Below are 15,694 nucleotides of genomic sequence, written 5' to 3' on the forward strand. Positions count from 1 at the left end.
GAGATGAGCGAGGTACAAAAACGCAGAGCAGAAGAATGGTCAGTAAAGCCAAGGTCAATCACAAGCAGAGGATCAGTAGTTCAAGAAGCTGCAGCAGGGCCAGGAAACCAACAGAGAAGAATCACAAGCAAAGGAGGAACAGGAAAGGCAGGTATAAATAGACAGAGGGCGGGAGCTAGCTCCGTCTGGCCAAGCTGTGATAGGCTCTCCCACTCCTAAGCCTGCCATCCTAAGTGATGGAAGATGGAGTCAGTCTCACAGACATAGAAGCAGGTGCAGACTGATTACCTATGGGCGTTGACACAGAAGTTGTGTCTGGCAGATCCTTTACATAATCTCTGAGCTCTTCGACAGAATTCGTGGGGTCAAGATTTTCACAAAGCTGGATCTACGCGGGGCTTATAACTTGATCCGTATCTGCAAAGGTGACAAATGGAAATTTGCATTCAACACCCAAGATGGACACTACGAATATTTTGTGATGCACTTTGGACTGTGTAACGCTCCAGCTGTGTTCAAGGAATTCGTAAACGGCATCTTGCGGGATCTACGGTATGTCTCTGTGGTGGTATATCTGGATGACATCTTGACTCACCAGATCGGATGAAGCATCGGAAGCATATTCGCCAAGTCCTGTCGCGGTTAAAGGGGGATAACCTCTACGCCAAACTCGAAAAGAGCATATTCAAAAATAAATCCTTGCCCTTTCTGGGCTATATAATCTCAGATCAATGGATCTGGAGAAAGTGAAGTCCATCTTAGAGTGGTCACGTCCACATGGTCTCCGTGCCATACAGAGATTTCTTGGTTTCGCTCATTTCTACCGTCAGTTTATCCCAAACTTCTCTTCTCTTACTGCTCCAATCATAGCTCTCACCAAGAAGGGAGTGAACGCTAAGGTCTGGACCACTGAGGCATTCACAAACCTCAAGAGAGCCTTCACTTTAGCTTCCATTCTTTACCATCCTGATGTGTTTTGGCAGTTCTCGTTGGCGGTTGATGCTTCTTTCATTGGTCCTAAAGCACTTCTTTCTCAAAGAAACTCCAAGGGTACGGCAGTATCCTGTGGCTTCTTCTCTAAACTCTTTTCTCCTGCAGAGCGTAACTACTCCATTGGGGATCGTGAGTTACTGGCCGTCAAATTAGCCTTAGCATAGTGGAAGCACCTGCTAGAGGGGGCTGCTCATCCTATTATAATCTACACCGATCAAAAGAACCTCACTTATTTACAGTCTGCACAACGACTGAACCCTCGTCAAGCCAGATGGTCACTGTTCCTTGCCAGATTCCAGTCCCTACTTCACTTCCGTCCTGCTGATAAAAATATAAAGTCAGATGCACTGTCTCGGTCGTTTGAGACAGATGACTCAGAAGAGGACACTCAACATATTATTGACCCTTCTAGGATTATTTCTGTTAACCCTCTGCAGATTGGAAACATTCCTCCTGGAAACATTTTTGTTTGTCCAGTTGACAGAAAAAAAATTCTGATCTGGGGTCATAATTCCAAGTTTCCTGGGTACTCTGGTGTCCGTAAGACTCTGGACTTTATTTTGTGCCATTCCTGGTGGCCCACGCTGCCTAAAGATGTTGTGGACTATGTCTCATCTTGTACCAACTGTGCCAAAAACAAGGCTACCCATTCCAAGCTTGCTGGTTTACTCCAACCTCTGCCTGTTCCTGATGGTCCCTAGCAACATATTGCCATGGATTATATTACTGACCTTCCTCCTTCTGCTGGATGTACCACTGTCTGGGTCGTGGTGTATCGTTTTTCTAAGATGGCACATTTTGTCCCTCTGTCTGGCCTTCCCACGGCTCCTTGTCTGGCAAATTTGTTCAACATATTTTTAGTCAACACGGACTACCTCTCCATATCATGTCTGACCGGGGTGTACAATTTACGTCTAAATTCTGGAGAGCCCTGTGTAAACTTCCACATGTTCCTCTTCCTGTACCAGCTACATCTCAAGTGTCTGCAGCCAATTCTTCTTTCAGAAGCTTTCTTCACAACTGGCAGCAAACCAAGTCGAGATCCTGCAGACAGTGAAATATTTCTTCCCGGAGTCAAAGTCTGGTTATCTTCAAAAATGATTTGTCTGAAAATCCGCTTCTACAAATTCGCACCCAGATTTCTTGGTCCCCTTGAAATTTTACAACAAATCAACCCTGTGTCTTACAAGCTACGGCTACCTCCGACTCTCAATATTCCCAACTCTTTCCATGTGTCCCTCCTGTGGTCCTGAACCGATACAGTAAATCTCCTGGCTCTGCAATTACTCCCAGTGGTGCATCCGATGTCTTCGAGCTAAAGGAGATCCTGGACTACAATAAGGTAGGAGGGAAGACGTTCTACCAGGTAGATTGGAAGGGTTTTGGTCCAGCGGCGTGGTCTTGGGAGCCAGAAGAATATGTGGATACTCCAGCTCTCATAAAAAAAATTCCTCCTACTCTCTGGTCCTAAGAAGAGGGGCATAAGGGGGGTACTGTAACGCCCACAGCCGCGGACAGCTGTCATCACCCTCTTAGCAGTGGCCGTAACCGCAGGAAAGTGTCTATTTGCCAGAGTCTCCCTTCCCAGGGATGCCAGCGCGCTCTGCTCTCTGGTTTCGCTCTCCGGCTGTTCCATAGGTTGTGTCCGCTCGTGCCAAGTCTTAAAGGGCCGGCGCGTACACTAGTAAAATTATCCCCAACCTATTCCTGAGCACCCTGGCCCATAAAAGGAATCCTGCCCCTTTTCCCAGTGCCTGAGCAATGTTGTGTCTTCCCAGTGTTTTTCCTGCAAAGGTTACATAGTTACATAGTTTGTACGGTTGAAAAAAGACACAAGTCCATCAAGTTCAACCAAGGGATGGGAAAAGGGAAGTAAAACATTTCTACACATAAGAGCTTATATTTTTTTTTCTAAGAAATTATCTAAGCCTTTTTTAAAGCCATCTACTGTCCCTACTGTGACCAGCTCCTGCGGTAGACTATTCCATAGATTCACCGTTCTCACAGTAAAGAAGGCTTGTTGCCACTGTAGGTTGAAACTTGTTTTTTGAGGGGGTTTTACATGGAACAGGATTTCACCATATTTTTTGTATGTGCCATTAATATATTTATATAAGTTAATCATGTCCCCCCTTAGTCGTCTTTTTTCAAGGCTAAATAGGTTTAGTTCTTTAATCTTTCCTCATAACTTAGATTCTCCGTGCCCCTTATTAGTTTCGTTGCTCTTCTTTATATTTTTTCTAACTCCAGGGCATCCTTTCTATGAACTGGAGCCCAGAACTGAACTGCATATTCTAGATGAGGCTTCACTAATGCTTTGTAAAGTGGTAAAATTACATCCCTGTCCCGCGAGTCCATGCCTCTTTTAATACACGACAATATCTTGCTGGCCCTTGAAGCAGCTGATTGACATTGCATGCTGTTATTTAGTTTATGATTTACAAGTACACCCAGATCCTTCTCAACAAGTAACTCTTCCAGTATATTTCCCTCTAGGACATATGATGCATGCAGGTTGTTCATACCCAGGTGCATAACTTTACATTTATCTACATTAAAGAGACGCGATGTCTATTTACTGTCAAGATGCTTCAGTAACGTTAATGTGTCTGTATGTGACTGCACATAGTGAACAACGCAGGATCACTATATGCAGAGTAAATGAATGCAGAGAAGTGTATGACGCTGATTCGTCAGCGTCATACACTTCTCTCCACAACGCCCACTTGGTCAAAAGTAAAAACACGCCCAGTTGGGCATTAAGAAAGTCATTAGCATAAAGCTAAAATCTCTCATAACTTGGTGAAAATAGATAGTTTTTGTAAATAAAAAAACACTGCTGTAATCTACATTACAGCGCCGATCTCATTATGTAGGAGATAGGGCACTTATAATGTGGTGACAGAGCCTCTTTAAACCTCATTTGCTAAGTGGACGCCCAAACACCTAGTTTGTTTAAATCCACTTGCAATTCACGAACATCTTCCATAGACTGAACTATATTACATAGCTTGGTGTCATCTTCAAAAATGGAAATAGTGCTATTAATCCCATCCTCTAGATCTTTAATAAATAAGTTGAATAATAGTGGTCCCAGCATGGAACCCTGGGGTACACCACTTATAACCGGGGACCATTCAGAGTAGAAATCATTGACCACAACTCTCTGGATACGGTCCTTGAGCCAATTTTTCAATCCAATTACAAACGATACTTTCTAAACCTATAGTCCTTAATTTACCCATTAGACGTCTATGAGGGACCGTGTCAAATGACTTTGCAAAGTCCAAAAACACTATATCCACAGCGGCCCCTCTGTCTAGGCTTCTGCTCACCTCTTCATAAAAACATAAAAACAAATCAGGTTGGTTTGACAGCTTCTGTCCTTAGTAAAACCGTGCTGGTTGTCACTTGTAATACTATTTTTTTGTCACATAATCCTGTATATAGTCCCTCAATAGCCCCTCAAACATTTTCTCCACGATGGATGTTAAGCTTACTGGTCTATAATTACCCGGGGAAGACCTAGAGCCCTTTTTGAAAATAGGCACCACATTTGCCCTGCGCCAGTCCCTTGGCACTATACCAGTCACTATGGAATCTCTAAATATTATGAAGAGGGGGACAGAAATAACTGAACTAAGCTCTTTAAGAACTCTAGGGTGTAACCCATCTGGTCCCGGGGCCTTGTGTACATTTATTTAATTTAATTTAGGTTGGACCATATCTACATTCATCCAATTCAGTATATCAACTGATATATTAACAGCACTGGCAGCGGCTACATCAGCTGCTCTTTCTACTGTTGTATATACAGAGCTGAAGAACCCATTTAGTAACACTGCCTTCTCTTGATCCCCTGTGACTAACTCCCCATTACCACTATCTAGGGGTCCTACATGTTCAGACCTTGGCTTTTTTGCATTTATATACTATTCTATAGGTTCCCTATCTGTATCCGGTTTCCTGTATTCCGTATCCAATACCTGTGTCCGGTGTACTTGCCAAGTACATTGTCTGAGACGACTTCTGTGTTCAAGTCAAGTGTCCGAGACGACTTCTGTGTTCAAGTCAAGTGTCCAAGATGACTTCACCATCTGTGTCCGGTGTCCTTGCCAAGTCCATTGTCCGAGAAGACTTCTGTCTTCCAGTCCAGTGTCCGAGACGATTTCTGTGTTCAAGTCCAGTGTCTGTGCCAAGTCAAGTGTCCGTGACGACTACAGTTCCTGTGTCCTGTATCTGAGAAAAGTCCAGTTATCCAGCCGGCACAAGCCAGCTCCCGATAGTCCGGCACAAGCCAGCTCCCGATAGTCCGGCACAAGCCAGCTCCGATAGTCTGGCACAAGCCAGCTCCCGATAGTCCGGCGCAAGCCAGCTCCAGATAGTCCGGCGCAAGCCAGCTCCCGATAGTCCGGCGCAAGCCAGCTCCCGATAGTCCGGCCCAAGCCAGCTCCCGATAGTCCGGCCCAAGCCAGCTCCCGATAGTCCGGCACAAGCCAGCTCCCGATAGTCCGGCACAAGCCAGCTCCCGATAGTCTGGCACAAGCCAGCTCCCGATAGTCCGGCACCAGCTTGCTTCTGATTATCCAACACAAGCCAGCAATACAGGTACTCTCGCCCTAGTGACTCTCATGGACATTTTGTTTGACCAGCTGCTACTCCACTATGGTGGAGCGACCCGGTGGGTCCACATAATCCATAGCTGCGACAGTTTGCTCAGGCCATGGATCCCGCTAGTCAATCCAAGACGCCGATCCAATTAATGCAAGTGGACATGCGTGTCCTCCGAGTACGACAGGATCAGCTTCTACAAGCTGTTAATTCTATTGGCACATGTTTGGATCTTGATTCTGTTGCTGCTCCATCTACTCCTTCACCTGCTATCACTCCAGTCAGTTTGACCAGCTGCTACTTTACTATGGCAGAGCAGCCTAGTGGGTCCACATACCCCATGGCCGTGACAATCTATTTAACTTATACATCTTGAAAAGGTCATGAGAATTCATGACGTATAGGTTAAACATATTCCATAATAGTCTATGAGTGACAGATGCCACTGTTAGGCACCCGTCACAGCCTTCGTTTAACGTATACAACAGGTGCTTTTCCTGGAGTATACATGTAGGGACAAAATGTAATGTGATTGGTGCCTAAGCTTTAGTTTCCCACAAAAATCCTTACAGTGGCTTAATGGGTGGGCTCCTCTTTCCTGCTGTCATTTTCATCAGCTCAAAGCGGTTGATGTATAGCTGAGTGTGTGTCACCCCTTCATCCTGGGCATAGATCTGACTGGTCCGGAGAGGGCGACTGTTCTTAGTCTAAAAATAAAAGACTGAATTAGTGATCAATATAACTTTGTGGAGGACCACTGTAACTGGTATAAAGTTTCACATTGTGTTGTCCAGGACCATTTTACAACAATATTTAATAGGATGTAAACCTAAAATTGATGAACCGCAAGTAACTATATAAAAAGTATAATCTCTTGAGCTGCTTTTTTCCCCTCAAGATTTTATTAAATTATGTTTAGTTATTTCTTCATATCAACCGTTTGTTCTCTCAAATTTTTGCAAAAGTAACAAGAAGTGGTAGCCATTACAGCTTCTATAGCGGACCACAATAATCATTATTCCACCATTAGTCCTCTACAGTTTGCCCATGGATGTGTGTTGTGTGGGTTGCTAAATGAATACCAGTGGTCAGGTGATGTGGGTTGCTAAATGAATACCAGTGGTCAGGTGATGTGGGAGGTCACATGAGTGATGCATGTTTAGTGATGTATGTATTACACGGAACTGATCCAATGGCTATACCATTCTACTGTATCAACTGCATTAAAAAGTACATGAGCAGAATTTTAAATATATACATATTAGAAAACTGTATTGTTTTCTATTCTATAAAGAAAATAAATAAAAAAAAATAAAAAACAGAATACCCCTTTAAATCTATCGATAGGTAGTGACTAAGAGCATGTATCACCAAAAAATGACACATTATTTAAATCAGGTTTTTAGTATCGACACGTTTTTTTATGTCACTATCGCCCGTCAGTTTCTGGTATTTGGGGGCGGGGGCTGTATTCCATCACTCACTGGATACTGTGATAATCTATGACATTTCTCTATCTTTGAACTCCCATTAATTCCAGTTGCCATAAAGTGTACACACCCTGCTGCAATGTCTATACAGACAATACAGGAAAAATAATATGTGTCTACAATATGGCTGCCATCAGGGCAATTTTTATAAAAAAAACATAAATAGCTAAAAGGGTATAACAAAAGAGAACAACCACATTTTTTATCTTCTACAGACTTATAATGCATCTAATAATGAAACTGAAATTAAATACATGACACATTCAGTTTAAGAGTTTTATCTCCCTTCACTGGAAACACCATATAAACATGAATTTTCGGATAGAGTTTCTTCTTTTTTTTTATACAGAAAGGCTAAAGATTTTTTACAGATTTTAATAGCAGGCATGGTTTAATTTATGACGCTTCATTTACCATTGGCATCTTATCCTAAATAAAATAGCTGTTATATTATAATGGAGAAATAATATACCTAACTGCTGTAAAATATAAGGATGCTAGAAGTAACTGTACAGGATTAGGCCATGCCCTCAGTTATATGCACATCTGTTTTACATTATTTCCAATGAGTTGGTAATTGAGAATTGGTCGTTTACTCTGCGTGTCCAATTTTATTGCAATGCTTTGCATAATGTGATAGACACCCAGAGCTTTTTTTATGTTGTTTTTTTTATGTTGTTTTTTTTTCTTATATCAAATTGTACAACTGAAAATAAAAATATATTGTATACTGGATTTTAAAAATCATTAATATGATTAGATTAAACATAAAGTAAATACAACGCACAACATGACTCCTTTACCAACACTTTGGGCCTGTTCACACGGCAGAATTTTTGCGGCGGAATCCGCAATTTCCGCCTCTCATTCATTTCCATGGGAGTCGGGCGCTTCTTTTTCTCGCTAGCTGATTTATGTCGATCTTCGGGCGGATTCCGCCAGTACCTCCCATTAAAGTCAATGGGAGGAATCTTAGTGCCGACGGCAGGAATAATTCCGCGGCGGATTATGCGGTGGAACCCCTCATGCAAAATCCGCCGTGTGGACAGTGGTAATAGTGTGGCAGCACTAGGCATCATTGTAAACAGAGCATTGTCGAGTTAAGTGTATTTCCCTTCATATCTAGGCACCAACAAATGGCAGTCGATGTTACATAAACTAATTTTAGTATTATACTATAATGGCGTGCCACAAAATGAGCTGCACAATTTACCATTAATAATGCATATCATACTGATCTAATTGAACAAAATTCATTCGCTTTGAAATATGTACAACAGTCAAAATTACCCTTCTCCCCATAAATTAAATTTGTCTAGAAGATAGTGATATTTATAATTTAATCCTCGACAACTGTGGGCCAGCCATAATTGGAAAATGATTGGATATTGTCACTACTCAATGATGAGGGGAATGTTGTGTATTTGCAAATAATCTGCTCCCAGCAGAATTATTATTATGCTATGTCGATAAAGGATTTAAACATGTCTGAAGTTCATCTGACATCATCTGCATTAGAATTACCAGAGTTTACTATGGTTCTTTTAAGAAGGCAGGTAAAATAATGAAATGATAAAACTTATATAGCTGAAACAAATACAAACCTTGTAGATACTCTTAGTTTTCTTCTTAGGGTTAGTTTCAAACATGAGCTATTAAAAGAAGGGACATCAGTTACATACAATTCATACACAATACTGACAACCTTTTCCTATAAGCTTAAAGAGGCTCTGTCACCACATTATAAGTGCCCTATCTCCTATATAAGGAGATCGGCGCTATAATGTAGGTGACCGTAATGCTTTTTATTTCGAAAAACAATCTATTTTAAACCACTTTATTAGCGATTTTTCGCTTTATGCTAATGAGTTTCTTAATGCCCAAGTGGGCGTGTTTTACTTTCGACCAAGTGGGCGTTGTACAGAGGAGTGTATGACGCTGACCAATCAGTGTCATGCACTTCTCTCCATTCATTTACACTGTACTAGCGATATAGTTCTATCGTTATGTGCAGCTACATACACACACACTAACATTACTGCAGTGTCCTGATAATGAATATACATCACTACCAGCCTGGACATGATGTTTATTCAGAATCCTGACATGTCTGTAGCGTCTCTGTGAGATTTACAGCAAGGCAAACGTAATCTCGCGAGATTACAATGTAACCTGTCATTTCAAACGAGATTACGCTTGCCTTGCTGGAATCTCACAAAAAAGATTCAGAAGTGTCAGGATTCTGAATAAGCATGACGTCCAGGCTGGTAGTGATGTATATTCATTATCAGGACACTGTAGTAACGTTATAGTGTGTTTATGTGACTGCACATAGTGATATAGCTATATCGCTAGTGCAGTGTAAATGAATGGAGAGAAGTGTATGACGCTGATTGGTCAGCGTCATACACTCCTCTGTACAATGCCCACTTGGTCTAAAGTAAAACACGCCCACTTGGGCATTAAGAAACTCATTAGCATAAAGCTAAAAATCACTCATAAAGTGGTTTACAATAGACTGTTTTTCTAAATAAAAAGCACTGCTGTCACCTACATTATAGCGCCGATCTCCTTATGCAGGAGATAGGGCACTTATAATGTGGTGACAGAGCCTCTTTAAAGCTCCTTGTATGTTGTAGGAGTATCCATTTCTCCCCACTAACTAATCTAACCATCACATCATGAAACGGTTCCATTATTAGTCCTGTCCCCATAAAACAATGAGAGGCGCTGAAAGGCAGGTCCCTGCCTCCACTAGACGAGCCTTCCTGTTGATGAGAACATATGCATAATGACACTTGCTAAGCTATGAAAATTCAGAACAGCCTAGAACTGGTCATACACATAAGATATTCGTTGGCAGGTGCTGCAGATTTCCAACGGATCGGTCACAAAGATATGGGAACAGCCCTGTTGTCCCCCGACATCTCCAAGCCACCCAGACCTTTGTTACCTTGTAAAATCAGAATAACCAAATGTCTGGTAGCTGCTTATCTTACTACCACTATTGAAACAGCTGAACAGTTATGTTTCTGGTAAAGCGATTTTATGTGTATGACTAGATTTAGATGAAGGAGCAATTTGCTGGATTAAACAAAATAAAAATGGGAGTAAAATGTTGTGGTATGTCTTGGCAGATAAGTTTCCAGTACATATATTTCACTTACACAAATGTTGACTTTATAGCAAAGCAAACATAGAAATAGTAAAAATACTAGAAATAAAAAGGCCATCGATAATTAAAAAACAAAACGTAATTAATGAATTCTTACTTTCGGCAACTCTAAAGCCAACATGTGAGTTAAGAAAGGATTTGCTATAAGCTCAACTCCTCTAACAAGAAATATTTGCCAAAGTGCCATATTGTCTGGCATCAATGAACAGAGTGTGGCAATGTGGGATGACTGGATCAACAAACACATTCCGTGATACTATGAAATCCATTCAAGGGATAAATGTATTCAATGACATAATAGTAGAACCATAAAACACTTCTCACCTTCCCTTCTTCTCTTGGGATGATGACATTTTCATACCGACTGCGGCACTGTTTAGAGGATCGATAGATTCTGCTGCATGAGTTCACCACATCGCTGACTAAATCCCAGTTTGGGGTGTGAGCCGGTGATACCACTGTTAGATTTAGAGGTAACTCCAATAGATGCTTAACAGCCTGCAAAATACAGCAATGTATAAAAATGTCGTTTTCATGATATACATTATCTAAATGCTTTAAAAAAAAAAAAAGAATACAAACAGTTTAATACTTCTGCATTATCAGCGGAGTGTGAGCACTGTGTATCTGATCAAAAGGAAAGCCACTGACATTTCTATGCCAATGCATCTAGTTACGCAGGGCAGTCACAAATGTTAATGCCATCTAGTATAGGTGGCATTGAGTTCTGGCACAAAGAAATAATGGAATAGAGGAACCAAGCGAAAAGAGAACCATTTTACATAGGCATAGTGATCAATCTGTGATTGGTGAGGGTCCCAACGATCAGCAGTCCCATTCAAGTGAATGGGTCTGAGCTGCAGCTCCCGGCACACCTGCATGTATAGTCTAGTGCCACTCCCCTTAATTCTGCTGATTGGTGGAGAACCCCGAGAATCAGACCCCATCAATCACACCTAAGGATAAGCCATCAATGTTTTACCCCACAAACTCCCATAACGGTTTTACCAGTGGCACAGATACCAGATTCAAAGTAACGTGGATGATGGCTGTGTGGATAAGTATGTACAGCGTCCTACTTTATACAACATGATAGGTTTATGAATGAACAGATTGAACAGATTGTTGATAAATATATCATTAACTAAGCTGCACAGGTAGCCTAGCCAAATGTTAAAAGGGCTGCATACTTCTGTTTTCCTGCGTTCTAGGCCAAAGTAAGCAGCCCGGTTCCCCTGGCATGCATCGAGCATGCAGAGTCCATACAATGTAGTGGCATTCTGAGAATGTTGGCATATTGCTAATATGGTATGGATGGACCTGTGTGGAAAGCATCCAAACGACACAGGGCTAAAAGTTTGCATATACTGTATGCACAAGTTATCAATTCCCACTAAGCCAGTGTTCATGCACCTGCAGCAAGGCCCAGTCTTCACTGATCAGCCACTCTGGATTGTCAGCTCCTGTCTCAGTGGCTGGCTTAGCTAGTGTTGGCAGTGGTTTGGCAAATTGGGTTTGTTGTTTGAGAAGGATGTTCTTCTTTTGTTCTTTGCCTTCTCTCTTCACTTTCAGCATACCAGGAGCCGCTCTATCAAACAAGGAACGAGGAGGAACCACTGATTCTCCATGTCTCTGCTTCTTCTTTCGACCTGCAGCTAAATGTATACAGAGTATATAAAACAATTCTTTAACTGCTCTTTAAAAAAATAACTCCTAGTATTGAGTTACATGGATTGCGTATTTAAAAAAAAATGAGGGCTTATATGGGTTGTCTAGTTTAGAAACCCCATTTCCATATACCCTATTAGAAAATTCTGAGTTAATAGAGGGGGGTCCTAATCTCTTATTCAGAAAGAAGAGCAGTTACGTCTCTCTCTCTCTCTCTCTGTCTGTCTGTGGAGGACCTGCCCTGTCCTGCATTACACAGACAACCTATTGATATGAATGAGAACGATGTCTAATTTTCCTTGTGGTGGTGCTGCAGGAAAACTGAACACAAGTTTCCCCCACAGATTATATCTAATCGCTGGGGTTCCCGGAGGGGGGATACTTTGTGATCAGCTTATTGTCAAACAAGTAGGGTTTGTCCAGAGTGGACATGGCAAAAAAAAAAGAGCAGTATATAAACGCCAATAACTATAAACACGTCTATAGAAGCTGCTGTATGGAAGTTACATGGACCTCTATGTAGTACACCATACATAAAGGAGCCATGCCAACAACACCACTTGCAGTCCCGAAAATTATCTACCAAAGGACCATATTTTAATATAGCTGTAATTGTTGAAATAATACAACTTCTTCAGTATGTGAAAAGATTAAAAAAAATATGAATAAATAGTTTTGAAGAGATATTCAGATACTATTGGGAAGGCTAACTACTCTATGAGTTCTATTCCTGATTGTACGCACTATGCACACTAATACAATAGTAAAGTAGAATCATAGTTGGTGCATGCTCTCACATCCCGGTACTAGTAGTTGCACATTTTCTAGGGCATGCTTTGTTTTTTTTTAAAACTGCACCATGCCCTATCCATGTAGTTTCACCACTGACTTAAATAGTCATTAATATATTATTTATAAATACATTTACTATTTTTCTATCGTTTTAAGGCTAATCATACAAAAGTGGAATATCCTTTTAAATCAGCCTATAAACACAAATGACTGCACAGTACTAATGAGAACGTTAGTGCAACAATTATATAAAGCATGAAGGTGCCACGCAGATGCAACACAGAGCAGATTATACACAAATATCACACACCAACCTGCATGATCTGTCTTATGTCTCTTGTGCTCCTTCCTCACATAGACCGCGGGCAGCTTCGATTCCGGGATAGGGTTGGTATCATACATCAGACACATCACAGAGTCAATATAAATGTCATTCTCATCTTGTGGGGGAGTAGGTGGTGTCCAGATCTAAGCAGGAAATGGCCCATAATGGTTTAGTATGGTAACTGCGCAGCATCATAGTACTATCTAATACTAACCATGTCTTAGGGCTCATTCAGATGAGCGTGATTCTCGTCAGTGTGCTGTGCGTTGAAACAACGCACAGCACACGGATCCATTGATTTCAATGGGGCTGTTCACACATGCATGAGTTTCCAAGTGCTTGCAAGTGCGTGAAAAACACATGCCACACGCAAAGCACATGGATGCAAAAACAAAACGCACAGGTTTAAATGCGTTTTTTACGCGTGTAAATCTGTCACGCTCGTGTGAATATAGCCTTAGTGAAACATACTTCGCAATCTATGACACTTACTGGCATCACCTCCGTTTGCCCCTCTGGATTGTCGTAAATAAATTCCTGGTAGAAACAGAAAGCTTATTAATGATCTGAACGACTTTGGTAAATTCCATCTTCAGTTTATATTGCGGTCGGTAGTAAAACATAATAACATGGCATTACTGAACAATAGGCTAGTGGCGGAAAATGATCTAAAATGATGATCTACCTTCTGTTACATCCAATTCGTTATAGTAACTTACTGGTGGAATTGTGTAGAGCTGCAAGTCTCTTCTGTAAGAAGCACATAAACAAAATATATTGTGAATCTACCTTATTATAAGCATCTTCCCTGGTGTAGGTCAATAGTTCTTCATCTGCTTCTTCCCAAGCCATTTTCTCTTCCCATTCCTTTCCTTCTTTTACATTCTGAACTTCCCATTTTTTCTTTGCCATGTTTAGATCCTTTCAGAAGACAAAGAGGTTACACAAAAGACTAAGAAATACAATGGAACAGATTTACTAATGTGTTTGCTCCTAAAATAGGTTGTAAAATGCGCCAAAATGTGGCTCATTCCTGGTGCACAATGTTTCATAGGGTTTTAGACCTATTTACTAAGCACATGCGCCAAAAAGAACAGAGCCTTGTGCCTCACTAGATACTTTTCAAAACTGTCTCGAAAAGAGGCTGTGGCCCAAACAAAGAAATGTGTGGCTTAAAATGTGCCAAAGTGCACCTGGGTGTCCATCACATGACCATAAACAATGACTGTTCCTACTGAACAACAACAAGCAGAGATCTTGAAATCGTGAGGAATTAATATAGAAAGTATAGTGGAAAATTGTATAACTTTTAATTTCAAATATAAAAATTAACATTCATTTGCTGAAACAGGACATTAATAGATGAGTTATGTTTCATTTGTTATTTTATCAAATTTTCTGCGGCCAGTTTGTTTTCTTATTCTTTCGGACAATGACCAGCTAAATTTTTCTATTTTTGCCTCTCTGGCTTTCAGCAGCCATAACTTTTTTATTTTTTCATTGACGTGGTTGTATGAGGCCTTGTTTTATAAAAAAAAATAGTATTTTTACGGCGTGAATATAGGAAAAAGCGATTCTTGGCACTGTTTTTCTTGTTTATTTTTTATTCCGTTCACGTTTCACGCTAAATATCCCATTCGATTAATTCTTCAGGTTATTACGGTCGTGTAGATACCTCATATGTGTAGGTTTTTTGTTTTTTATTTAGTGTAGGGGCAATAAAATATATTTTATGCAAAATAATGCCTTTTTTTGGGACTTTTTTTATTTGTTATTTTTTTTTTGTTACTTTTTTTTTTTTAATCCCATTAAGAGATAACTTTATTTAAAACGTTATTTTTTACTTGTAATGTATTAGCATACTCCTGTATGCTAATACATTACACTGTGTCACTATGACACAGGCTGCTGACATAGTGTGCCGAACAGCAGGCAAACGGAAAAGACAGCCTTTGTAGGTCCCCAGGGCTGACTGCAGATGGATTCCCCGGTGTTTGATCGCATCACCGGATCAAAGAGGGGAATTCCCTTTGATCATGCCGCGGTCACGGACCGCGACAATCAAAGGGTTAAACAGCTGGGGTCCGAACGTTTTCCGATCCCAGCTGTATTCGGGAAGCTCCTCTAAGATCAAGGGCTGTTAGTTACAGCTCCTGCATAGAGGATAAGCGCTCACACGAGTGCCCATCAGCCTCATTTGCAGCGACGCCAAAAGACGTCGTTATAGGCTGGGGACCTGCACTACCTGCCGTCAAAAGACGGTGGCCGGTCATTAAGGCGTTAAATTGTAACCATCCTTTATTCCATCAAGTAACAGTGGACAACATACTAACTACACAATACTAACCTTTGTTTTCCCTGGCTTTCCTGTAGCACTTGATGAATAGAATTCCTCCAGATAGTTTAAGGCATACTTCTCAATAGGGGTGAGCTGAAAGACAAAGCAGGAGCTGTATTTTATGATATCTGCACTTCATAGAAAGTATGAAACACATGTTCACAGTAAACTCTTATAAACACTGTGCCATTTTATCATAACTGCTTAATACAACATGCTAAAGCTGCTGTGACCAGTGATACGCTTACTTCTGAATAGGATATCCTGTAAACCTGCCATAGTTATTTTTTTTTATTAGTATT

General features: G+C 40.9%; 1 protein-coding gene across 7 annotated transcripts in view; it reads right to left on the reverse strand.

Moving 5' to 3' along the window:
* Positions 1–15,694, reverse strand: part of EP400 (E1A binding protein p400) — a 157,402-nt gene that overhangs the window by 35,437 nt on the left and 106,271 nt on the right. For all 7 annotated transcript variants that reach the window (XM_075832945.1, XM_075832935.1, XM_075832928.1 and 4 more), the window contains 8 exons: positions 15,402–15,485; positions 13,844–13,975; positions 13,547–13,591; positions 13,044–13,197; positions 11,683–11,924; positions 10,594–10,767; positions 8,699–8,746; positions 6,175–6,311 (listed from right to left, as the gene is read on the reverse strand). In XM_075832945.1, coding sequence (XP_075689060.1) covers positions 6,175–6,311; positions 8,699–8,746; positions 10,594–10,767; positions 11,683–11,924; positions 13,044–13,197; positions 13,547–13,591; positions 13,844–13,975; positions 15,402–15,485 — 1,016 coding nt within the window. The remainder of the gene's footprint in view (positions 1–6,174; positions 6,312–8,698; positions 8,747–10,593; positions 10,768–11,682; positions 11,925–13,043; positions 13,198–13,546; positions 13,592–13,843; positions 13,976–15,401; positions 15,486–15,694) is intronic.

The sequence above is a fragment of the Rhinoderma darwinii genome, chromosome 1 (assembly GCF_050947455.1).
Source record: "Rhinoderma darwinii isolate aRhiDar2 chromosome 1, aRhiDar2.hap1, whole genome shotgun sequence".
Lineage (NCBI taxonomy): Eukaryota > Metazoa > Chordata > Amphibia > Anura > Rhinodermatidae > Rhinoderma > Rhinoderma darwinii.